The sequence below is a fragment of the Cupressus sempervirens genome, chromosome 8, assembly GCF_028749045.1.
Source record: "Cupressus sempervirens isolate cs-2001-9-10 chromosome 8, ASM2874904v1, whole genome shotgun sequence".
In the NCBI taxonomy this organism is placed as follows: domain Eukaryota; kingdom Viridiplantae; phylum Streptophyta; class Pinopsida; order Cupressales; family Cupressaceae; genus Cupressus; species Cupressus sempervirens.
Genome location: NC_143125.1, coordinates 213,804,210 through 213,830,804, shown reverse-complemented (window position 1 = coordinate 213,830,804; position 26,595 = coordinate 213,804,210). Strand labels below are relative to the sequence as shown.

General features: G+C 33.8%; 1 protein-coding gene across 2 annotated transcripts in view; it reads left to right on the top strand.

Annotated features, from left to right (window-relative positions):
- The first annotated feature begins 377 nt into the window (after positions 1-377).
- Positions 378-26,595, top strand: part of LOC149542262 (Tetratricopeptide repeat (TPR)-like superfamily protein) — a 361,357-nt gene continuing 335,139 nt past the window's right edge. Inside the window, exons 1-2 of one of the 2 annotated variants that reach the window (XM_089797252.1) lie at positions 378-834; positions 17,863-17,949. In XM_089797252.1, the coding sequence (XP_089653378.1) occupies positions 768-834; positions 17,863-17,949 (154 nt within the window). In that variant the 5' untranslated portion in view covers positions 378-767. The remainder of the gene's footprint in view (positions 835-17,862; positions 17,950-26,595) is intronic. The other variant, XM_089797253.1, reaches the window with a different exon arrangement.

Genomic DNA, 26,595 nt, shown 5'->3' with positions numbered 1-26,595 from the left:
AAAATTTTATGATTACTGATTCACCCCTCCCCTCTCAGTAACCTGGTATAGTCTTGAATATTTCCAACAGGTACCGGACGAGACTGGAGGTTTTCTTCTCCGTTCTTTCCTACCAGTGCCTGTTTGAACGGAGAAATCTAAACTGTATCATTTTATTTATATTTAATCAAAAACTTCGACCATTTACTAATCAAAATAAAATAAAATTTACAAATCTTGTGTCTTTATAAGAAAGTAGAGATCAATAATTCTACTAAATTAATAATAATAATAAAAGACACATAGACAATATTAGATCTACATTTGAAAGTCAATTTATAAATATAATATAATTTATATCTTACACATAATCTTATAAATAAATTTTTAAAAAATAATCGTTTTCAGAGATCAAGCTTTCATCATGCAATGATCCATAGACTGCCTGGCCTCGTGAACGCTATTAAAAATTCATTCATTGATTCGTCCTTTGAGACCAAAACTAAATACACCTTGTCCACTTTGTGTTTTCTTACCTATGTCAACAACTTTTATAGACGTTCAAATGTTCACGTGCCTTCGATAAACCCTACAGCCCAGATATTTCTCCATTCGAAGACCCCAAATGCAGGCTTACTTTGTTCGACATTTTAGCATTTGACTAGCTGAGGACATGTGTGTGATGGCGGCTCAGTCTAGAGGAAGATCATCCCAGAAGCAAGGACCATCAATGCACAAAATATTTATTTAGTTAATTTTCAGGATACATAAATATATATAATACGGCAATGGCCTTTAGATTATTGGGCATTCGTTTCGTGGCTGGAATGGCAAAGAAGACAATTTCTTGTTCAGGTAAATGTACATATTTAAATTTATTTGTAGAAATAACTGCACGTCTTTTTGAGGTTTTTAGTTATTTATATTGGCACTGCTTTCCGTATGGCGAATTCTTGGAAAGAAGCCATTTACATTGAATTTAATTGAAAAAGATTAATTATCATACAAGATAAGCTGTCTAAGAGTTCATGAGTTTCATTCTTTATATTTTCAATTTTCCTTCAATATTGATTCTCCTACTATTCTTTTTGAAGCTTTGCCTTCTCAAATACCTCATATAAATTACGCACCTTCAAATCGGTTTCATACTGAATACAAATATATTTTCACAGATATATATACACACAGAACTGTTAATGACGAGACATCATTCAATTTCAACCATCCTTTTCCTTGATAACTGCCCATTTACCAATCTCCATAGAGAACCATCCATTTACTAGTTTCAGACCTACAACTGGTCCTCAACTGTGCAACTTAAATCTTAAGATATCCCTGAATTTATCCCACAGATAAGTTTTTTCATCACGGAGCAACTGAATTTTGACTTTATTAAATGGAATTACTTTTTTGGAGTATTCCATCGAGGTGAGCAGTTAGACTTTGAAGAGCAGGCTTGGTAAAAAGCCATTCTCATTAGGAACCGAATTTGAACTTTTTGAATTGGAGTTGCTTTTTGAAGCATTATATTATGTTGGGCAGTTAGAGTTTAAAGAGTGAGCTTACTACGGCGCTGTTGACACTTGGAAGAGATGTTTAATATAATTTTTAAAATTATAATTGCTTTTTGACAGTGTATTATGGGCACTAGGGGATGTTGAGATATTGGGACGGTTTTCTGGGAGGGGAAATGGGGGCTTCAATTTGGGGATGGCAGGGTGTGGGTGGTGGTGGTGGGAGTGCTGTAATATACTATACATGTAGTACTTGAAATGTTACTTATGAAATGATGTATAACAGCATAAGAACTAAAAATTATAATATCAAATGCTTGAAAATAGCAAGATTGCAACGCAAATATTAAAAATGTCATAAAGACGATTGCAATGAGTAGCAAGATTGCAACACAAATATAAAAAATGTCATAAAGACGATTGCAATGAGTAGCATGATATTAAGACAAGTACAAAATCATGTACATACATTCATAATTATGCATATATAATACCATAGCCAGTAAACCCCCTTTCTATCACAAGTCTTGCAGCTGCAACTTTTCCTCGCAGAAACCCCCGGCTGCTAGATAGTGCTGCAAATATCTTGGGGAAGGGGCTTGGTAAGACATTAATCACACTTGTAACATATGAATAACAGCAGCCACAATATTGTGACTTGGTAGTAATAGTTTGGGGAGTGGGCTTGGCAACCCATTAACATATGAATAACATCCGTCACAATTCTACATGGACATGCAAGCACCTGAGATTTGTCAAATGGGTTTGAGTCTATGTCTTGACTCTTGTCATTGCAAGAGTTGCATCTTATCATTCCTCCTGAACTTTTTTGAAAATTGGCATTTTCTGTCTTGTTATTTTAGTTTTAGTGGGGTAAGCTAGAGACCTTGTTTGATTGTTTCTGAAAGGTTCTTCCTGTCAAACATTGTGTTTAACCCATATAATGAAATGTCCTAAATACTGAAAAACCAAAAAGATTTGCAGAGACACCACTGAAGTTGGAGCATAAATCAGAGACTCATCATTATTATAAGAGCAAATTACAATCAGAGATAGTACTGAAACAGCGACATGTTTCCCAACAATGTATATCGGTGTGGAAGGTGCAAATAACAACAGCATGTAATTGGAATCAAACAGATATCTGTGGCACACTGAAGCATAGTGTTGTAGTACATTCAACTTGCATCATAATCTACATTCTCGTATCAGGAATAGTGTAATGTTCCGTGCCAAGACAGTAATATATTAATTCAAATTTTTGTGTAAACCAGTCCTTTCATATATTTCTGTATATGGGGAAACGATGAATTCTCAAAGTTCTTTTATTCTACATATATATATTTTTTCATTCCAAGAGTCACGTTTTTTCATAATAATTATATTATATTGATTAGATAATTATATTAATAATAACATATATTGATAATATATATTATATCAATTATATTATGTTCATAAGTTCAATTATATATATATTTGATAAGTAAGAGGCCGAGGCCATATATAGATCCAAAAAATATACAATCCAACTCTATTGGCACTGAAAGGATGGAGTTGGGTGATAGTCCTTCAGTACTAGTCTTTTGTACATGAGTCACAATATAAATTTGCCATGCCGACCATGTAAAAAGCTTTGTTATAACTGAAAATCACTGAAAAAATTACAGAACAGCCATCTCATATGTTTATTAGTGGTTAGAAACATTAATAACAGATCACCATTGTTCACTCATTAAATCTGATACATGTTAATTATCAAGATATCCTCATCAAACTGGAAAATGATAAACAACCCATAAAGTGAGATACTTAGACAAAACTAAACTATACTTGTTGCAGAGGAAACCATTATTACTTTTGAATTATTTACCGAAGACTGCCATACATACATCCAAAGATATCACCCAATGTTAGTTGTGATTGAAATCTAACATATCACAATAAAACCACAGAATACTCCATAGGAAGATGAAACAGAAGCTACAACCTTAGCAATTAAGAAGTGGCTTTTGCACCTTCGTAAGTCATCTCAAGATGATTATGGAGAATGTGAATCAGGTCTCAACAACATATTATAAAAATAAATAATAAACAGCAAAAATGAAATCACACTCAAATTGAAAAGGTAATTTATTAATTACTAAAGTAAAATGTAAAATTTTAAAAATTGTAATTTTTCTTCAAAAACTCCAATTACATTAACAATTAGAATAATTTGAAAATGGCTTGCAGAATGTGGTGACTTGTGAACATTTGGATCTCATCAACTTGGACATAGAATGTTTTGATTGAATTCATTTTTGTGCCCAATTTTTTTACTGTGAGGTTAAGCAAGCAGATACCACAAGGCGCCTAGAATATACGTGAAATCCATGTCTCAACCAACATAGCAGCCACTCTACAACTCTTTGCATTGCCCGTTATAACTTGAACAACATTTTTGAGAACCTATTTTACAAATCCATAGCTTATGGATGACAACAATAAATTATGCATCCTTAATTTGCTCTTCATATAATCCATGTATTTGAAAAATATTTCCTTGTTAGGGGCACTTCAATTACATTGATTAACGGCCAAATTCTCACATCCTTTCATCCTTTGAAAATAATGGAAACCTTCATTTGTTTGTATGAATTTCTAATGGGAGCCAATGAATTCTCCTTTTTTACATCCTTTTGTAGTAAAAAAATTCTTGCTGCCTCATAACTTGGGCCCACGTACTCTTATGGAGCTTCATATACTCTTCTCAACATATCTTGCCAATATCGTGATCAAACAATATTGAAGGGTGTTGATGTTTTGGTAGATTTAAAAGGATAAACCTGTGAGATCAAAGAGAAATTAATATAATTACAATGATTCATATCTATCTACCTATCTTACTATATATATAACTTTAATTAAGTTTGTCATTATATTAATTATATTAATGAATAGAGATGTCCCATGAAGGGACATGTCTATTCCCTTGGTCTATTCCTCATACAAATACAAGAGGAAGCTGCCATTTGGAATGTACTTACCAAACATAATGACAGTACTCTTACATTTGCAATGGTCCTCAAGAAATCAACATGGTATTAGATCTAGGTTACAAATGTGATGGAGTTGAACACACAAATATCTTCCCGTCTCTGGTAGGGTGATTATAAGATTTCAGAAGTTTAAAGAAACTTGTCAGACTCGATGACTCATTAGAAACTTACATTCCATCCAACAATAAAGCTGGAGAATCAAAAGGACGAGAGAGTTGTGAATTACCTTTAAAATATTCTGGAAACTTGACATGGAATTTGAAAGGGACGATGTCGCCTAACTCAATGTGTTGTCAGGGAGTCAGGCCAGTTTGAAAGTCTGTATCCACTTGCAAAGTTCTCTTGGGGCCCAACTTTGAGTTTTATGTAAAGATTCTGTAAATTCTGTAAGCTTTGAATCAGACTTCTATTTCAGTCCTTGATTGCTGAGAATGGTCTTCTAATAATCTGAATACTGAAGAAGTTGACACCTATATCTCTGATCAGGAAATTATATACTTCTGCAACAGATCAGTAGGATGATATTGCTTGAATTGTGTAATGTGTGTTGAACATTGAATTTCTCAAAAGCCGATGCAAGGAGGAGAAATCAACTTTTGATCAAATGGGAGTATCTCTGCAATGTAATTGCTGGATATTAATGTTTAGAGGAGCAGACTGAATTATAACTGTGTGTCCTCAAAACTACATGAATAACCTCCTTAAATATCGATGCTAAAGAGTATGTCCCTCAAAGGGACACGTCCCTTCCTAAGTTTACAAATATAATCCTATCTAGAAATCAGCGATTAGTAAGGAAGGTTATAACTTTTGCTAACTAACAAAGTGGGTTAGATTAATTAACCATTACCAAACAGTTTCTAAGAAGTCGCCAGCTCTCTACAAGGTTATATTATTCGAAGAAACACCAATGATATTTAAGGTAAGAAGGTCTAGTGCGTTTTGCACTTTTAGACCTGTATATTATCAGGTTAAATACTTAACACTCCCTCTTAACCTGATAATCATACAGAGAGATATTATATCTAGCAACATCAATATAGATGAATAAGCAATAATTAATACTCTATATCTTTTTGAATCTTCTTAGTATGTGTTATCATAGAACACATGATACAATGTCATATTACTAAACCTGTGATATGACAAATCACTGCTACTAGTGATAATATACAGGATAAATCGGAAGAGTAATTTAATCTCTTCATTTATCCAAGTTGTGATTCATAGAATTTGTTATTTCTATATCACAACAAGATCCTGAGTTTAAGATCTACCAGAATACGGGATAAACTCGGAGAATACTAAGATTCTTCCTTTATCCAATTTGTGACTCATGAACATAGCAATGCCAACATCACAATACGATCTAAAACTGATCTAGATCTTACAGTAAAAATCTACTATTTAGTACATTATCTAAGAGATCTTCATCTCTCATAATGCCTTTTATACAAGTGTTCATTATTTCAGAGATCGTCACCTCTTTAAATAATGAATACAAATGGTGGAGCCTATAACAATCAATAGCCTGACAAAATAAAATTATTTTATTAATAATTAAAAGAGTACAAATAGATTACAACTCAACCATACCAAGTCTCCTCTTGAAGTGTTCTATCTTTACTCTAGATAGAAGTTTGGTGAGTATGTCTGTTATCTGATCTGCATTGCAAATGTATTCTAATATTACAGAATTCCTATCTACCGTATCTCTTATATAATGGTAAGGAATTTCAATATGCTTGGACTTGTCATGGAAAACTGGATTCACTGAAAGCTTGATGGAGCTCTGATTATCACAGTGAATAATTGTAGGATTCATGGCTTGCCCAAATAACCCTACAAGTAACTTCCTTAGCCAGATTGCTTCTCGAGAGGCCATTGCTACTGCAATGTATTCGGCTTTTGTGGAGCTCTGGGCTACTGAAGACTACTTTCTGCATATCCAAGATATCATAGCTGATCCCAAACTGAAACATCCCGAAGTACTTTTTTTGTCTTTTTTAGATCAAGCTAGCAAACTAGAAATGGCATAAAAAAATTAAAACATTAGTATTTAGATCATGAAAAAGGAATCAAGGTAAATAATTGTAATGATAAAAGACAATTTTATGGTATAAGATAATTAAGAGGTTATTATGAAAAAATATAAGTGAAAATGCATTATGAAGAGGCATTGAGGCCGCCAAAACAAGAACCTCTTCTACACAAGGAATTGTAGAATTAAAATAGCTTCAACCTAACCTAAACCGCAAAAGTTTACTTAGAAATTATGAATCTTGTTTCATGGGAGCCATTTCTAATTTTCTTCCAAATGTTACTATTCAAGGATGTTTTCTCCATTTCTCTCAACTCTTGTGGAGAAAAGTTCAAGAAGGTGGTCTACAAACACATTACAATGTTGATGAAGTATTCTTATTTAGGATCAAGAAAGTTGTTGCATTAGCTTTTGTATATCAGATAGACATAATTGATACATTTGAAACACTTCTTCAATCTCCTTATATAAAACATGAGGAGACTCTTCAACCCATTACTGATTGTTTTGAAGACACATGGATTGGCCATCTAATGTAATGTCCCCAATTTGGACAATGTGTTTTGACTATCCAATTGCAATTACTCTCCCGCCTCTTTATGTAAATTCTTAAATTGTTGGGACCATGCACTTATACTTCTATTTCAATGAATAATATATATTCTATCTGAAGTTTATTAGGGATCTGGTTCTAAGCTCTCTGATATGTTGAATGACCTCTTGAATGAAGAGTTATGGCTGATAAGAAAGTCGTGTGTGTATACAATTGTTTTTTCATGCCATCCTCCTATCTTTCACTCTTTTAATGAAAAACCAGCATATATATGATATTATATATCTTTTATGGATGTGTTTAAATAGTCTTAACTCTTTTAATATGCTCTGTTTTTTCATTTGTTAGTTGTTTAATTTGTGAACACTATTAAATGCATGTTGTGAATTCTTTTGTTTATATATCTTTCTCTCTTTTGTAATTCAGTACCGAGCATATTTTTAATTTCTCCTTTAAACTTCAATGGATTGTTGGTTTAAAAACTACAACAGAGATAGTGTCCTGGCAATAATGTCTTCAATGACACCTTAGAATTAACAAAAGTGAGCCACAAAATAGTGATGTTAAATCTGTCTATGCTGACTGTAAGTTGCGTTAACCTTATATGTCTTGCCTGCTGACCGTTATGGTCTATGTTTCTCCGTTGGAAGCTTTTCCTCTAATAGAATTGAATCCTTATGAGTTGTATCTTCTTATAAGTGATGCCTGCACAATATGTATACGTGATGCCTGCGCAATATGTATAACCGTCTTTAACCATCATTATCCTTCCTCTATTTCCTATACTGATATCTTCCAGTGGACGCTGTTATCTTTCACTATCTTTAGACTGCACAGACTAGTATTTTATTTTTATGCAGGCTGCTTACACTCTCCTTTATATGAACTGTGATCTCTTTATACGGATATATGATCTCTTTGCCAGTTTTGGTTTCAATGCTTTTTGTAATTCCTCTCAATGATATCTTTTTTTCTTTTCCTGATTCTCCAACTAATAATATCATATACTTATATGCAATCCTTTTTCGGGTATTGAGGTGTCTTTATATGAGATGTGTTGTCACTGTTTGAGTGCTTTGCAATGTTGGTTAAACAGTCCAATTGATAAACTAATATTTTTTGTTATCTAAAACTAACGTCATTAATTGTTGTTGACTAATCGTTACTTATTTGGATTATTTAGTCCTTGTGTTTAATATCTCGGCAAAGACCACTGAGTATTCAACTATCTTCCCATCATTTCATTAATTTACCCAGCTCATGGTCTAATGTCAGATTGTCTTGGTGGCTATCTACGTGCCTTAACTTTATGCCCGGTCAATGGTGATTCATTATATACCAGGCCGATATTATGAGTGCATACTATTTTATAACTACTTTCTTATCTATCAAGAGGTATTCATAGGGGGTTTCCTCATTGTTTAACTCTTATAATTGAACAATACTTGGATTGGTATGCTTCAATGTTAATACCTTATTACGTACATGGCATACTGATGATTCTCATCCACCTTGTTATCTATAGCCTTTAATAATAATCTATTCTTCCAAGGATGGTTTTCTCTACTCGACTATAATGAAGTAATAATTAATTATTTAATTTATTATTTGAGTATTTGATATTATAATAATTATTTATTTATTTGATATTTATTATTATTTATTGACTATTATTGATTAATGAAATTTTATCATTTATAAGCATAGTAACACGGGAATGCGTCCCCCCCCCCCTTTCACCCCACGTTTCGGAGACTTGGACGCACCGGAGACTTGGATGCATCGGGGACTTGGGGACTCCGTCCCCCTGTCCCTAGTGGTGCCACCAAATTCCGCCACCTCCGCCAAGGATGCGGGATGTCCCAGCGTTGACTATTTGCTGATTCAACTATTTATATTCCAATGTTCGATGTTCCAATTCCATCCAATGTTCAAGTATTTACTCTTTTACATCTTTATATCTTATATTTGTAATACATGTTTTCTTAAGTACCATATGTATATATAAACACACCCCCTTATGTCCCCCACCACCGTCCCCCCACCGTCCTCAAATTAAGGCCCTTCTGTCCCCTTGTCTCAGAAACTTGTCCCCCCGTTCTGCTTCCGCCCCTGTCCCTCAAGGTGGTGTAACTATGTTTATAAGTATATTATTTAACTATCTTATTTTAATATTATTATTTATTCTATTTAATCAATATAATTATATTTCTATTATTTTAATTAATTAATCCTATATTTAAAAATTATTAAAATTTTGTTCTGGAAACATTGCAGCTAAGCAGGAGACAATAGATGATCACCCAAGTTTCCAATCACAATATGAAATTTCTATTCATCTATTCAAGATATCTTTCAAAAACCAATAGTACTACAGATTGATGGCATAAAGGATTTAGTGAATTGCTTCAAGCATCGCACAACTTAGTTTGGAAATTCATTAAAGCATTAAAAAAAGAACATGGTTTCCAATACAATAAAATAGAGAAGTATATAAATGGGTAACCAAGCAGGAAAAAAATATCGTCAACTCAAAGAAAGACTAAAATGATTGGTTGTTGGCTATAAAAACTACAATATTTTAAATTATGTAAGGGGAATTGCTCATAATTTGACATTTCAATTGACAATTTGAATAATAAAGGTTTTAGAAATATATATGCAATTTATAAATTTTATTTTCCTTTGTATCTTTATGGAGATATTATGTCCATCGGTTGTTCTGACCATGAGTTATTTTGGCTTGGATTACTAGGACCCTAGGTTATTTTGTCCTTGGGTTATTGTGGCTGGGCTATTATGTCCTACAGCAGGGATGTAGAAAATCAGAAAAATCCTTGGGGCTATGTTGATGAGAAATTCTAATTGATGTCAAGTGGTTGATATTTGAAGACATCAAATATTGAGAAAAACATGCAAGTCTGGATATAAAGAGAAGGAATTGCAAACTGAGATGACTTGATGTTGACAGAGTTTGATTGAAGCCAAAGTCAACCACAAGAGACGATGTCATCCAAACATAAACACCAAATATGCAGAGAATGAGATACTTCATGGTTGCAGTGATAATAATGAAATAGAGAAGCCAAACATATCATTCCAATAGCAAACCCAACGACTACGTATTGGAGCATGTAAGAGAAAAATAATGCATGTAATTAAGAATTTGTATATGGCAGCATGGAGGTAGTAAGACCCATTTGCAGAAGTCAGATGACAATGTTTAGAAGTCATCAAGCATGGGTTTCCAAGTCAACATGGGTATACAGTGCCAAAAGGTTGTATACGAAGGCATCTCACCAGGTTTGAAAGAATAAAATATCAGAGTTGTTGAAAGAAACGATTGCAGATATAGAGTCAAGAAGTGATCAAGATAAGTCACCAAAATTATCGTGTCTTAACATTGTTGCTCAATTTTCACACATGTTCAAATGGAGGAAAACATACATGCTTATTACTTTCAAGTAATTCTCAGAAATGCATTAAAGGAAAGGTATTTTATTCATACTGAAATAATATACAATGTTTGTATGATGGAACAAATCATGATAGAAATTAAATGCTGAAAGTAATTTTCTCCCACACATTTGACTGTGAGAGTAGTCCCTACGTGCTGATATACACCTATACACTACTGAAATCAGTAACGTGAAAGAAGTGTAAAAGGAGAAAAAGGTCATGGGCACCAGTTATTGCCTGTAATGATTGGTGAAGTGGCATCCATCCACATCCACCTTCTTGCTGTTCCGGATCTCGCCCTTTCTGTGCTTCCAATCCCTGCATTTACAAAGGAGAATAGGTTAGATCCAATGGATCTAAGCAATGCTGATAGCTCACTTCATCTCGCATTCATCATCCTACATGCTATTCATCTCAGTAAAATACAGACATACATCAGCAGATAGAGAAATCAATGACGAAGAATAAAAGTATTAAAGGGACAATTCATTTTGTTTTGAAAACCTTTCCTTATAAAAACTGGTGAAAACAGGATAGGTGTAGTGGGTGGGATTGGTATGCATACAAATAATAGCAAATAAAGTATTAAAGGGACAAACTATTTTTAATTTTTGAAACCTTTTGCTTTAACAGGTGTAAAAGCAATAAAAGCACATCAAGAATTGCATGAACAGCTAAAGGAGAGCAGAGTGAGCAATCTAAACATAATTCTCAAATGAAGACAACGAGCAAGCAATACATTCAGAAGTGAAGGAAAGCACAGTATATAAGCAGAATGATGCAATATCAAGAAGCAATATGAGGATGCAGAAATGGTACTTATGAAGGTGTTATCAGCGTTTTGTTTTCTCACTTCAGTCATCATAATAAAAGTGTCATTTCAGATCAATATAACAATTACAAGGTGGATAAGTGCAAAAAGGGAAGAAATGTGTGAGATCATTTCAAAGCTACTCCAAACAGTATCAGTACGCAGATTTTAGAGAAATATATTCATGAGTATCAGGTGTGTTACTATCTCAGCAAGCAGCTAGCAGAAGTGAGATTGAAAAGAATCCAAACATAATTCAAGAGCATATATATCTATGTAATTGTGATATGATACAGTAGGGTCAACAATATCTTGCTTAATATCGAAAAGTGTGCATATTTAGAACTATAAAATCATAGGTCTGAAATTAAAAAGGATGCCATTTGATATAAAAAAAGGAGAAGTATGCTACAACAATATGCCATTGATGCAATGAATAATGCCCAGAATCTGCAGTGAAATATTTCATGGCATCCAAATTCACTCATAGCAAGAACCAATAATATAGAAATTTGTTATGTATGAGTTCAAACAGCAACCCAGCATGGAGCCAAGACAAATAAAAACAGATATTACAACTTGCAACATAAATCCTCACAAAAAATATGGCACAGATCTGAGGTAAATATGGCATCCATATGCATAATAACTTCCAGCAAGGACAAAACATTGAGAAAATGGTGAGTTCAAAACAAGCAGAAATCCTCACAAAAAATATGGCACAGATCTGAGGTAAATATGGTATCCATATGCATAATAACTTCTAGCAAGGACAAAATGTTGAGAAAATGGTAAGTGAGTTCAAAACAAGCAGAAACCCTCATAGAAAATCACATATCTGAGGTGGTATTACAAACATTCTTCCAGAATAAAACCCGTATGGAGAAAAATTACCACAGCAGGCTCATAGAGATATCATTCAAACCCACAAAATGGAAAATGTGTTCTTCAAATAATGCAAAAAATAACTAGTCGGCATGTTACTTTTTCATACCTAGGAGATAAAGAAAGTTCACAAGGAAAGGAGGAGAGAAAAATTCACTTACAGTAGATACCCATAAAGCAAGGGCCACATTTTCTTGATTTCAAACACCAGTAATGAGTCTCATGGCGTCTAAAACCTAGCAGAGAAAAGGAATCCATGAAAATAGCAGCCCGAGTCTCCAGGTGTCCTAACAGCAAAGGCAAATCCAATGGTAGAACCCAGCACATGAGAGAAGACTCACAGTGAAAATGCAGATTTCGGCTTCAACTATTAGCAAATACCAGTCGGCTCATTGTAAAAATCATGCGTATCTCATGACAGCAGTCGTGATTGCACCAGACGTCTACCTGGAAGTGCAAAAACACAGGAAAATGGCGTCCAACAACCAAAAAAAAATAAAATCGCAGGGGTTTGAGTTTAGACGGCTAGGGTTTCAAAGTGACCTTGCCGAGTTTGGTTGTGCTTCTTCATGCATGAAATAACAAATAAAACTCTTGCCTTCCTTTTTTATCAATTCATCAATTTATTTGAATAAGATTTCGAGTCTGCATGTTGCTGAGAGGAAAGTTTTTTATTAAAACATTATTTTCTAATGGTGTTTTAACTCATTTAATTCTTAACTATTATTTTTCAATTGCATATTTGGCAAAAATGTAATTATTATTAAATAATTGATATTCTTCAATTCAATTATTTAATAATGAAATCCATGCAATTAAAATAATAGATTAAGAATTAAAAGTAAATAAAGGGAAAACTCACTCTTGACTTTCACTTTTATTTTTATTTTTTAAAATTGCATAGTATTAAAATTGTAATTATTATTTAATAATTGATATTCTACGAATCAATTATTTAATAATAACATTCATGCAATTAAAAAATAATAATAAGTGAAGGATCAAAAATGAGTTAAAAGGGGAGCTAATATTTTTTAATGCCAAATTTGAAGGGGCAGTCTCAATTGATATTTTTAGAGGCCCAGTTCAGACTGAGGAGTTTAGAGTGCATTATGGAGTGATTTGTGGCATTTCTAGAGGCTTTTTTAGGCTTTTTCTATGCATGGATGGTGAAGGCTCAGTTTGAGATTTTTGGAACATATTTTTGGAGCTTTTTGAGGTTCTTGATAATGAGTTAACTCATTATTTTGACCCAAACTTCCTGCTTTTTTGGGTGGTATTGTTGTTATATACTCTTCTTGTTTTTAAAGAAAGGGTTCAGATTTTGAGAGAAGAAGGATGCTTATGTGATTTTGTCCTTAATATCTTTTTTCTCAAAATAAACTATAGTGATTATTTATTTTGTTTCGAATCTATAATGTTTTGTAATATTAAATTCGTTTAAATTTTACTAGATATATTATGTTTTGGATATATTATTATTATAATATTTAAATAAAATTTATATCAGGCGAATTTAATGTCGAATTTTTTTCAATTTTTTTTCTATGCTGAACTTTATCCGAATTTTATTATTGCCGAACTCGAATTCGAATTCGAACCTTGTGACTTAGTATGTGAGAGAAGTGTGCGGAGGTGGCAGATAAGGAGTAAGATTAATATGCATAAAATCAGATTCTCAATCTGATTTATATATAAGTATAAATAAAGTAGAGTTAAAGAAAAGAGTATGTGGAGTTAAAAGCATTAAAGGAAGTTTTATCAGAATAATAAAAGAAAATAAGAAAGATTGCTGCTTCTTTAGAAGAGGATATAAAAGAAGAAATTTTTCAGATGTTAGTCTAAAGTGTGTGTATATATATATATATATATATATAGATTGAAGAAAATAATTTTTGCGATTAAAGTGCCCATCATCAGTTGAAATATAGCAACATTGCGAAGGTGGAAAGAAGTTTGTGTGCAGTGGATTGGTGCTCACAAAGACAAGCAGTGGGGGTTGGTGCTTCTAGTAGGTCGGTGCCTACAAAGTGTGAGGGTTGGTCCTTCCATTGAGTCAGTTCTCATAAACGCAAAGGTTGTAACCTCTAGTTGGTTGGTGCCTACAAATTATTGTAAAAGAACAAGTTTATATACAGACAATTATGTGCTGTGATTTTTCTCCCACATTGGGTTTCCACATAAAACATTGTGTCATTGTGTTCATGTGCATAATTGTTTATTTCAGTATATGAAGTTATTGTTTGGATAAAAGTTTTAAATTGGCAAAGTTGTTATTATACTGATTCAGCCCCCCTCTCAGTATAATTGTGCGCTTTTCATACGTCACATATAACTTCATCCCCAAATGGCTCAATTGTGTCTATGAGTGATGCTATGGCATGAAACAATCTTTTCCTTGCATGATTGCATCAATAATCATTGGTCTATGGCTAAGGTTAAGGTGATAGTGGGAAGTCTAATCCACTACAGTATCTGGTAATATCAAATTCTTCTGATCATGATTATGAGCAATGAAATGCAAGGGCTTTTTTCAAATACAAGTCATGACTTGAAAGATAGTTCTTTTCTCTAGTTGCAAATTCTAAATATTTTGCTTGTGTAGCCGTGAACTTGGCATTGGATTTTGTGTCATACTTGGTTTTCAAGATGGTTTTCAAGATGATTTTGTGTCCATCTTGAAAACCAAGTATGACAGTGGAGATGAATACCGCAAAATACAGTTGCAGGATCAACTTGAAAATCTCAGGTATGCAGATTTTAAAAGTATGGATGAATTTCTCTTAAAATTTGATTCTCTTAAAAGCCAAATTATGGCCTTAGGTGTTCAATTAGAGGACATTCGTTTAATTCATCTTATTCTTGAAAAATGTCTTCCTAGACAGTTTCAACAGTTTATAACTAATATTCATGCACAGCTTGCTATTCCTACTTTAACTTCTCAGTTAACTTATGTTATTTTTCAAACTTTATTAAGACAGGAAGAAGCTAAGCTAATTCAGTTTGGTACCCTTAAATCAACTGAACATGCATTTGTGTCTAGAAATTCAAATAATAATTTTCGTTCCAATAATAATAATAATAATCACAAACAATATAATACTAATTCAAATAATTCCAACAATAAATTTCATGCCAAATATAATAATAATACCAATCATCCTAATAATACTCGTAATACTAATAATCAAAGGAATCATTCCAATTCCAAACCTCATTGTTCTTATTGTGGCAAAGATGGTCATATTGTCAATAACTGTTTTAAAAAGCAAAATGATAAAAAACCTATGAATAATAGTAACAATAATCAAAACTCAAATCATAAAAAAAGTAACTCTACTGGTTTTAATTTTCGTCATGCTTTTACTTGTAGCTTTAATCTTTGTAGACCTTTAGAATGGATTGTTGACAGTGGTGCATCACAACATGTCACTTCTCATAAAGAAATTTTTGATTCTTTACAACCTGATATTGCTAACATTCCTATTCAGTTAGCTAATAATCAGACTTGTAAAGTTGAAGGATTAGGTGATGTTACTATTCCTAATGGTAAATTGCATAATGTATTATATGTACCTGACTTAAAAACTAATCTGCTTTCTGTTTCACAGTTATGTCAGGATTATAAAGTTGAATTCTACAAAGATACATGTTATATCATAGATCCTCAAACTCTAAAAGTGATTGCTCATGCTAAAATGGATAATGACAATTTGTTTAAATTCCATGAATTTGCTAGTTCACGATATTCTTTACATACTTCTATTGATTTCAATATATGGCATGAAAGACTTGGCCATTTAAATTCCGATTATATTACTTCCATGCAAAAGTATAATATGGTTGATGGCTTGCCTCACATTATTCCTTCCAAGATTGCCTGTACAGGTTGTATGAGTGGTAAGATGCATAGGGAGCCCTTTCCAAGTGAAAAATCATGGCGAGCAACTCATAAGTTGCATCTTGTCCATAGTGACCTTTTGGGCCCCATGGAGAATAACTCCATCCAAGGTTCTCGGTATGCACTTACCTTTGTTGATGATTTTTCTAGACGAACTTGGATCTATTTTTTGCATAGCAAGGATCAAGTTCTTGATATATTTATTGAATTTCAGTTATATGTTGAAAGGCAATCTGGTTTTAAACTTAAAATTCTTAGAACTGATAATGGGAAGGAATATGTGAATAATGCTTTTCATTCTTATTTGAAATCATGTGGAATTAAACACGAGCTTACTATTCCTTATACACCACAACAAAATGGTGTGGCGGAAAGAAAGCATCGGACCATTGTTGAAATGGCTAGAAGCATGTTGCATGCTAAGAATCTGCATTATAAATTTTGGGCTGAAGCCATGTTTTGTGCAACTTATATTCTTAATTGGACTCCTACCAAAGCTCTCAAGGCTATCACTCCAGAAGAGGCTTGGTCTGGTAGGAAACCTAATTTACATCATTTACGGATATTTGGTTCTATTGCTTATGTTCATACTCCTAAACAGAAAAGGCATAAATTAGATGCTAAGTCATCTCCTTATATGTTTGTTGGGTATGATGAAAACACTAAGGGTTATCGTGTTTATGATTCCACTACTAACAAAGTTCAAGTTGCTAGAGATGTTTGTATTGCAGAAAATGGAGTTCATGATTGCTCTACTACACATGATGCAGAATTCAGTAGCACTAAAATTGTGCTCGTGGATGACCAACCTCCTTCTCTTAACCCTACTCTTTCTCTTAACCCTTCAAATCAAGTACCACCTATTATTTCTGCTCCTACAACCCATGATACTCAAGTAGATAATAATGATACTTTTATTACTAATGATTCTTCCTCTAGTGAAAATTCCATTACAACTAAACGTAAACCTAAATGGGCTCAAAACTTAATCAATGAAGGTGATGATTACATTTCTAGATTTGGTGGAATTAAACATAGAAGGATTAATTATTGTAATTATGCTTTGATGACTACTATTATGAATTCTAACGATCCTAAGTCTTTTGATCAAGCTAACTCTCAACCTCATTGGCAGAAAGCCATGCAAGAGGAATATGATTCTTTAATTGCAATCAAACTTGGGACTTGGTCAAGTTACCTCATGGAAAGAATATAGTTTCATGTAAATGGTTATACAAAACAAAATTGAATACTAATAATGAAATTAGTAAATTCAAGGCTAGACTAGTTGCTAGAGGTTTTTCACAAATTGAAGGATTAGACTATAATGAAACTTTTGCTCCTGTTGCTAAAATGCCTACTATCAAATTAGTTCTTGCTTTAGCATCTAAAATGAATTGGCCCATTCATCAAATGGATGTTAAAAGTGCCTTCTTAAATGGTGAGTTACATGAAGAAATCTATATGGCTCAACCTCCTGGATTTGTTAAGAAACGTAGTGAAAATCTGGTTTGCAAATTGAACAAATCTATTTATGGTCTTAAACAATCACCTAGAGAATGGTATTCTAAAATTAATTCTTTCTTTATTTCTCAAGGTTTTGCTAGAAGTGAGAATGATCCTAATTTGTATATTAAACATACTAACGATGATATTATCATTGTTATTGTTTATGTAGATGATCTAATACTCACTTCTAGTTCAGACGCTTTGATTTCTGATATCAAATTTCAACTTAAACAGCAATTTCAGATGACTGATTTAGGTATCTTACATTACTTTTTGAGTATGCAAATTTTCCAAACTCCTAAAGGTATCTTTCTTTCTCAAAGCAAGTATGCTTATGATCTTTTAGAAAAATTTAAGATGAATGACTCTAACCATGTTTCAATTCCATGTGAATTAGGTACTAAATTAATGACTGATATGAATACTCCTTTTGTTGATGAAACTTTGTATAGGCAATTGGTAGGAAGTTTAAATTATTTAACTCTTACTAGACCTGATATTGCTTATAGTGTTGGTTTAGTTTCTCGATTTATGTCTAAACCTCAACAAACTCATTTTAAAGTTGCTAAACGCATCTTAAGGTACATTAAAGGAACTATTAATATGGGATTATTTTATGATGCAAATTTTGAATTTATTTTACATGGCTATACTGATTCCGATCTAGGTGGAGATCCCAATGATGGGAAATCCACTTGTGGTTATTTTTTCTTTGTTGGTTCAGGTCCAATTTCTTGAAAAAGCAAAAAAGAACACTCTATTTCCCTCTGCTCAACTGAAGCTGAATACAAAGGTTGTACCAATGCAGCTAAGGAAGCTTTGTGGATTAGAAGACTTCTTGACGATTTGGGTCTACCTCAACAATCACCTACACCTATACATTGTGACAATCAAAGTGCTATTGCCTTGGCAAAGAATCCAGTTTATCATGCACAAACCAAACATATTTCACTTCAACATCACTTCATTCGAGAACAAGTTGAAGACAAGCAAATTATTTTTCTTTATTGTAAAGGAGAAGATCAAGTCGCTGATATTTTAACCAAACCACTTTCTAAAGAGAGATTTCAGTTCCATTGTAAAAATTTGGGTTTAAAACCCGTTGATGTAAACTCCCCAAGTAAAGATTAAGGGGGGATGTTAGAAAGGTTAATCTTTCCTTGGATATATTAATTTGGATATTCCAAGGGTCCCTAAATGTAGTTTGTCCTCTTGTACACATGTGGAGGACATGTCATTGTTTGTCCTTTATTCCACATGTAAGGACAACTCTTGTTTATTTCTTTATTTAGTTTATCCTCCTTAAGAGGATTGTGACACTTTGCACACACCTATTATGAATGTGGCATTCATAGAAATGGGAGTTACAAATGCAACTCCTCTCTCATCTCTATATAAGAGATGCTCCTCCTTCTTTCTTTTACACTCTTAGCACTTGATGTTATTGTATTGAGCTACTTTTGCTCCAACACTCTCTCTCTCTCTTCTCTAGGCATTTGCCTTCATTCATAATACTCACAAGGGGTTTTCTTTGCTTTCCCCTTATAAATCCTTGTCTCCTTTGTTGAACCATCTTGGTGTATGCTCTTGGAGTTGCTTATCTTATGGTAACATTGTTTCACACTTAACTTACTTGGATTGTTTCTCGTTCCTTGCTCAACATTATTATTTCTTACAAAAATTCATTATTCAAATATGATTCTATGAATATCATATATCACAAAGATTGTCATGATGACAATGAGCCAAATAGCATGAAACAGTGAAATAATAATGTATCATAGCTATATCAAAGTGAGTACAATCAACAAAATGACAAAATGTCAATAATGAGAATGGAATCACCGTCTATTGGTCTTATTAAACTTTCAAATAGACCACATGGTACCCACACCCAATTAGGGTTAGCATGCCTAAAAAATGGAAAAAAACAAAAAAACAAAAACACTTTTTATTTTTTACTTTTCTCAGCCATCTTCTCAGCGACATTTCAAACAGTGCAGTTAATACCCAGGAACTGATACTGTACGACAAGTTCAGGAGAGACTAGGTGGCAATAAGTCACAGATTAGTAGAAAGCATTGCACACGACAAAGCAATATACAACACGACATGCACTGTACGACCGTTGGGGGCGTTGCCCCCTAGACCCCCAGTCACTTCAGTTATCAGTCATGGGAAGTATGACCGGTTAATGAGACTTGGAGCTGCTGCAAGCATGGAATGTTTGTGTGCCAGAAGTGGAGAGAACAACAGAGCAAGCCTTTTCGAAAGGGGTGATACGCTTCGAGGCACTTGGAGTAGGTGTTGAATGTGAAGCTATCGTGGTGGATGCATAGAGAGCTCGAGAGGAGCTGATCATCCAGTTGAAGGTAGTACAACGACACTTGGCTCAGTGTACCCAGGAGTTGGAAGTTGAGAAAGCGACACGGGTGGATATTTTGTAATTATTGTTCAGAGATGACTTTTCTTTTTGGTAGGGATGATGTTGTCGGTAAAGTTATAAAATAGCCGACAGGTAGATTAGCATCCGAAAGGACGCGTGATGGTTGAGTCACCCCTTTGGAATGGTATATGTGCACCATCCGGAATGGACTTTGGATCATTGTTGTAATCATTATTGTAAGCACTATGTAACCTCTTTGGCATATATGCGAATAATAAAATGAGTACTGTTGTGTTACATGTTCTTGTCTATTGTCTATATGCATTAATCTATTTACCCCATATGGTAAACATTTAATATGACATAAATTTTGTATTTGGGTGACATGATCAATGCTAAACGTGTGCAGGTACATCAGGAAAATATTAAAGCCATTTTCGATTGGCCACCTCTGCAGAATCTTTCAGATTTAAGAGGTTTCTTTGGTTTATGTAGTTATTACAGGAGATTCTTTCAAAGTTTTTCATAGCTTGGAGCACCATTGACAAATCTTACAAAAAAGGGAGCGTTTTGGTGGACTGAGGAAGCACGACAGGTATTTGATAAACTCAAGGAGGTAATGAGCTCTTGCTTAGTTATTAGACTCCTAGATTTCAATTAGTCTTTTGTCTTAGAATGTGATGCTTCTAGTGAAGGAATAAGAGCAGTCAAATGCAAAATAAACATCCTATAGCTTATGAAAGCAAATAACACAACAATGCTGAAAGGTTGTATTCAATCCATGATAAGGAAATGCTAATAATAATGCATGCATTGGCTAAATTTTGTCAGTATTTAGTTAGTGGTAGATTTGTGGTTAGACTTGATCATAACAATTTGAAATATTTCTTGGGTTAGAAAGATTTGAATGACAGGCAACATAAGTGGATTAGTAAGAGCCAAGCTTATGATTTTGCAATCGAATATGTTAAGGGTAAGAACAATGTGGTTGCTAATGCATTATCCAGGAAGCCTCAAATAAATCCTATATCGAGGATAACAGTTGATTGGAAATCTCTTCTATTAGTGGAATATTCTAAAAATTTCAAGAAAAGTAAGGGTTACTTTCCTTAGCAGGGCACCTAAATAGTTGGTAGCAGCATGGAGTTGTGGTGCCATCAACAAAGCTTTTATTTTGTGACTTACTATTTATAGTAAGTCAATTATAGCCAATTGCTATTTGTGGCATGACACCCAAGCCCCAGGTTTAGGCAGTGAACACTTGGAATTGGTTGTGATCATGTGGAGGAATTAATAAGCTAGTTATTCATTTTATAATTATTAAATAAGTTAAATAGTAATTAATTTAAAGCTAGTGTCATTTAAGTGTAATAAATGGTTATTCCATAAGTTTAATACTTCCTACTTATGGAGGGAATATAATTACATTATTTTTTAAATGTTTCAAAAAGATTTGACATCCAAAAGCAAATATATTGAAAAGACTAAGTGGTGTATTAAGTTATGAGAAGTGTGAATCTGAAGCTAGCTGGTCAATTTCTATGGAGAGTTATAAAAAGCCTTCACCCGAGGGAAATGGATTATTTCATAACTCTTATGCATTTGTGTTTATCAAAATTGGTGAAGAGAAGATTGAAGCTAGCTGGTCAATTTCTATGGAGAGTTATAAAAAGTCTCCACTTGAGGAAATGGATTTTTTTCATAACTTATGCATTTATGCTTATCGAAATTGGTGAAGAGAAGATTGTAGACAAGAGTTCAGAGATTAATGCTTGGAGAATTGTGAATTCTTCAGAGTTCATTGCAATCAGAGATGAGGAAAGATCCATCAATTCTTGCTGTTGGCCATGGCTTCATTCAGTGTCCATGATTGTGACAAATGGCGTTGAATTTGAAAGGTTTTATCAATAGTTTTTATCAGATTATTTGCAGAGGGATAAGGAATGGCTGGGAACAAGATCACAGCTCTATAGACCCGCGTGAGCCCTAGAAGGGTAACATCTAGCAATTTGGATGGTACGCGTGTGGGTTTGGAAGAGCAATTTTGTCTTAGTCTTAGCCTGCCAGAGGATGCCTTCTATCATTTCCAGCTGCAATCAATTTGGTGTCATAATTCAAGGCTGTGCTGTATATCAGGTTCTTTCATTGTTGAAAATTGCATTTCTTAGTTTTAATGATTTGAATTACAATTCACTCCAATGGCATAGAAAATAAAATTGGAAGATACTAGTGCATTGTTTGCAATATTAACTGAATTCTAGTTCTGAGATTGTAGTAACCAGCAATGTACTAAAAGCAGCAGTTAGCTGTATGCAAACTGTATGATAAAATGCCATGTTGAATATTAAGCTGATTTGAATGATATTACATAGTTGTTTGCAAGTCTATCTTATTGAAAAATCAGAGTATTGGTGAGATCAGCTTATTAGTTTGAGTGCAAAGTGTTTGACAAAATGTCAAACAGAAATTTCACATGTGGATGCAATATATGATGAAGATTCATGCCACAATGTGTCTGACTTTCCACATTGGACCTTAGAAAATAAATCAAAGAATTCACTTTTTGGTGATGAGTCCTAAGATCATTTTTTGAATGGACATGCATTTGTGTCACTCAAATAAGGAATCATAATGAACGTTGAAGGAAAATAAAGTTGGCAAAGGCATAAAAGAATACTGTGAACATTCTGCAAATTTAAAAAGATAGTATGATTGATGGAAACACATAGCATCTGTATAATAAGACCACTGTATAGCAAGGGTGGAATGAAAAGGCCAGCCTACCGAACGGGCAGGTTGTCTGCGCCAGGGAAATGAACTGGAATAGAAGATCGTACAAAAATACCGTATGCACATGCTAAGCATACTGTACGGTCTTGGAGGAGCAAACCGTGCACTCATGATTTTTATACCATGCTCAAGGGAACACACTCTGCACTGTACAGTTTGTTGAACCATTGGATTGCCATATGATGAGAGTTTTTAATCCTTTATGCGGTAAGAAAATATAGCTCCTCATACGGTATCTACCAACATTCGAAGAGAATATTTGTACAAGGCTCAAGGGACACCTACACGACCAACAATGATACTATCATAGTGTGGGAGAAGACAAGATTTCATAAAGAGATCGAAAGAAGAGGCAAAAAACCTCCATACAAGAAGCAATCAAAGCGAAGAAAGTGTCTGATTGCAACTATACAGAGAATACAATTGCACAAAGATCGAAATCAGTAACAATGAAGTCTTAGGAGTAAATGTGGCTTGCCAAAGTTGGAAGTTTGCAACGAAACATAGAGAAGGGAGCAAGTCGAAACAATACGTTGCAACTAGAAAGAAAGTAAAGACCCCATGAGAACACAATTTGCAGTGGAAGGGTGAAGGAAGGTAGTGAAAGACAACTACAACATCTATAGATGAAGGTACTATGCAACTACTTCAAACTACAATAGGGGCATTGACTAGTGAAGGATGGGAAACAACCGCAAACACTAGTGTTTAATGTTAGAGAGAGGAGAACAGATGCATGCGAGTCGTACAGTATCAAAAACCCCTAACAGTTTTTTCAAGTCACACAAAAGGATAACAAGAATTGGTTATTTTACAATCAGTAGGCAAACACACTTCAAGGAGAAAGGTAGGTGTAATGTCCCCTTTTTGACAAGCACTGGCTACTTATTTTATTTTAGCCTTTATTTTCCCCGGAGGCTAAAAAAGAAGAAATAAGGGGGAAAAGATATATTAAATTAATTACTTATAAGGTTACTAAACAATGAAATATTAAAAAGTAACTTTATATTTAATTGATTTAATATTAAAGTGACTAACATAATAAAATATCAAAAAGTCACTTAAAAGAATAAAGTGCTGGATTTCTCTAGAAGCTTCTTGGAGTTGCTTGTGAAATTTTTATAAGGAGCCTTTGGGGGGTCATTTTACACATCTTGAGTTGCATATTCATCTATTGTGTTGAGAGCCTTAGTGCTTGCATACTTGCCTGAGGGTTTGAAGACTCTAAGGTGCCAATTTCAGTTGTGAGATATCAACCCTAGTTGGGAGTGGAGGAATTGGTATTTAGCCAATTCATTTGTGATTAATTGGGAGATAATATTCAGTGATTTTTGTTCAGCCCGTGCATCTAACTTTTGACATCAGTTGGCAAGGAGAAAGGTTTCAGTTTTCGCAGCGGATCCGAAAAAGCAAAGTGAAAAGGCAGAGCCGAAAAAGCAGATCCGAAAAAGTAGTCCAAAAAAGCAGTCCGAAAAAGCAAAGCGAAAAAGCAGAGCCAAAAAAGCAGTCCGAAAAAGCAAATCCGAAAAAACAGTCCGAAAAAACAAATCCGAAAAAAGCAAAGCCAAAAAGCTTGTCATCTCAGCTACTTATTCCAGTTTCTTTTGGTATTTACATTTGACAATTGTAGATGGATACATTTGACAAGTAATATATGTCTTTTTGTTACCAAAGCATTCAGTCATTGTAAACATTGAAGTATTGAAGGAAAATCAACTTAATTCAGCTGTTCAGTTTGTATGCCAAATGTTTGTAAAAACGTCTCATTGCATAGTCATTCATAGGATGCATGCCAAGTGTTTGTGAAAATACCTCTTGGTTGTAGGTGTGCATTTTACATCAAAATTTCATGTACTTGCATTTGGAAAATAATAAAAAGAAGTTGCATATCACTTTGATTTCCAATTAGTTATTTTGCAATCATTTGTATTCATGCCAACAACTATGTGAAATCAGGTAATTAAAGCATCTAATTAATTTCATTTAAATAATCATTTAAATAGTCGATTTTGCATAAATTACCGAAATGAACAAGGTAAATATCTGTAGCACATAACCAATGAATCCAATATGGAAAATTCATTTTTAATTATTTAAGCATTTAATAATGGAATTAATAATAATTGTTAAACAACATAAAAAGACACTTAAAACACATAACTAAACATGGTCAAATATATGACTAACCACTGATATAGGAACCTAGTCAAATGTAGTCGGATAATAATACACAGTGCAATCTCTGCACACATCTCAGGATAATCACATAACAACATCAATCTTGGTAACCATTGACACAAACCTTAGTGAAACCATCTAACACATCATAATCTCATAAATCAGCCATAAGCATAATCAATCCAACTGAAACAATAACATAAATCTAATCACCCCAAGGGTGTAGACCACTAATGGTCTCAATCATGATCACTCAAAGAAAGATCATCAAGGTCGCATCCATCAGAGTGACTTATAGAACTCAAATGGGAGAGGCATTATACAGGCCACAAAAGATAAATTGCAGACCTCCAATCATAGCTGCAGCCTACACAAAGACTAGCGCTTCTTTACACACCAATAGTGTTCACTTTCGATAGGCCCAAACAATGCCTAGAAAGTCACCACCACTACATCTATTCCAAAATATATGATCGCCTCAATTCTACATAAAAACAAGATCAATTTGCTAGGAAAGAAGACTCAAGTTGCTAACAGTCTCCAAATGGCTGATTCTAATTATGAATTTCACCTAATCGGATTAGAGAGGTGCAATTATAATCCCAATGATACCTCCAACAAATCCTTGCATTCTAAGTCACTTTAAGCATAGTAATAGAAGACACTCTAGAAATCTCATAATTGATTCACAGTACCTCAGCTGTGAATGCAAGCAAGGGCACACAATCAAAAACCTCATAAGTGTCACCAAGACAAGAGAAGAAATTAAGATAATCAAATAATCAGATGCTTTTATAATCAAATGGGCTCATATTTATATTCTCCGAATGGCAAAAGTTTCCCGAAGGAACTCGACTTAAGAAGCTTGCTCAACACAATATTAAAATATAATAAAGTGTCATCATAATATAATTTATTGATTGCTTTTTGGCTCCCAAAAATGACACTATCCTCCTTAACATAATATTTTGACACACAAGGCCATTGTTTCTTGTGCCCACGATTTAAATTTTTTTAACCCGGTTCCAACAAGCTATGATACTAAGGTGACCAACATACAACACCAAGGAAAATAACAACCTCAACATATTTAGATGAATAATAATAATTCTTGCGAAAATGATTGAAGAAATATCCGAATCAAAATTTGTCAACACCTAAGTGATCCTGATGAAGAAAGACGATGAATGAACTCAACAGGTTGACTTATTATAAATACACACCCCCTCCAAGATTCTTGGAGCCCAAACTAGAAGCTCAAAATAAAAACTGAGAGCATCACTCAACCCCTGTAACTCAACCGAACTAATCGGAACCAACAAATGAAATAGTAAGTCCCTCAAAACAGAGCCAAAACTCACCATAGGCTATTGGAAAGTTTATAACCCCACAACTGAGACCCTCAAATTCCATTGTCAACTCACAATGGTGGCGATGATGAACTGAGCAAGCCAATTGCAAGAACTAGCTAAAAAATGGGGACATTACAGTCCTCCCTCCCTAAGATTGCTTGTCCCTAATCAATCCTGGAGAAAAATGAGCATCATA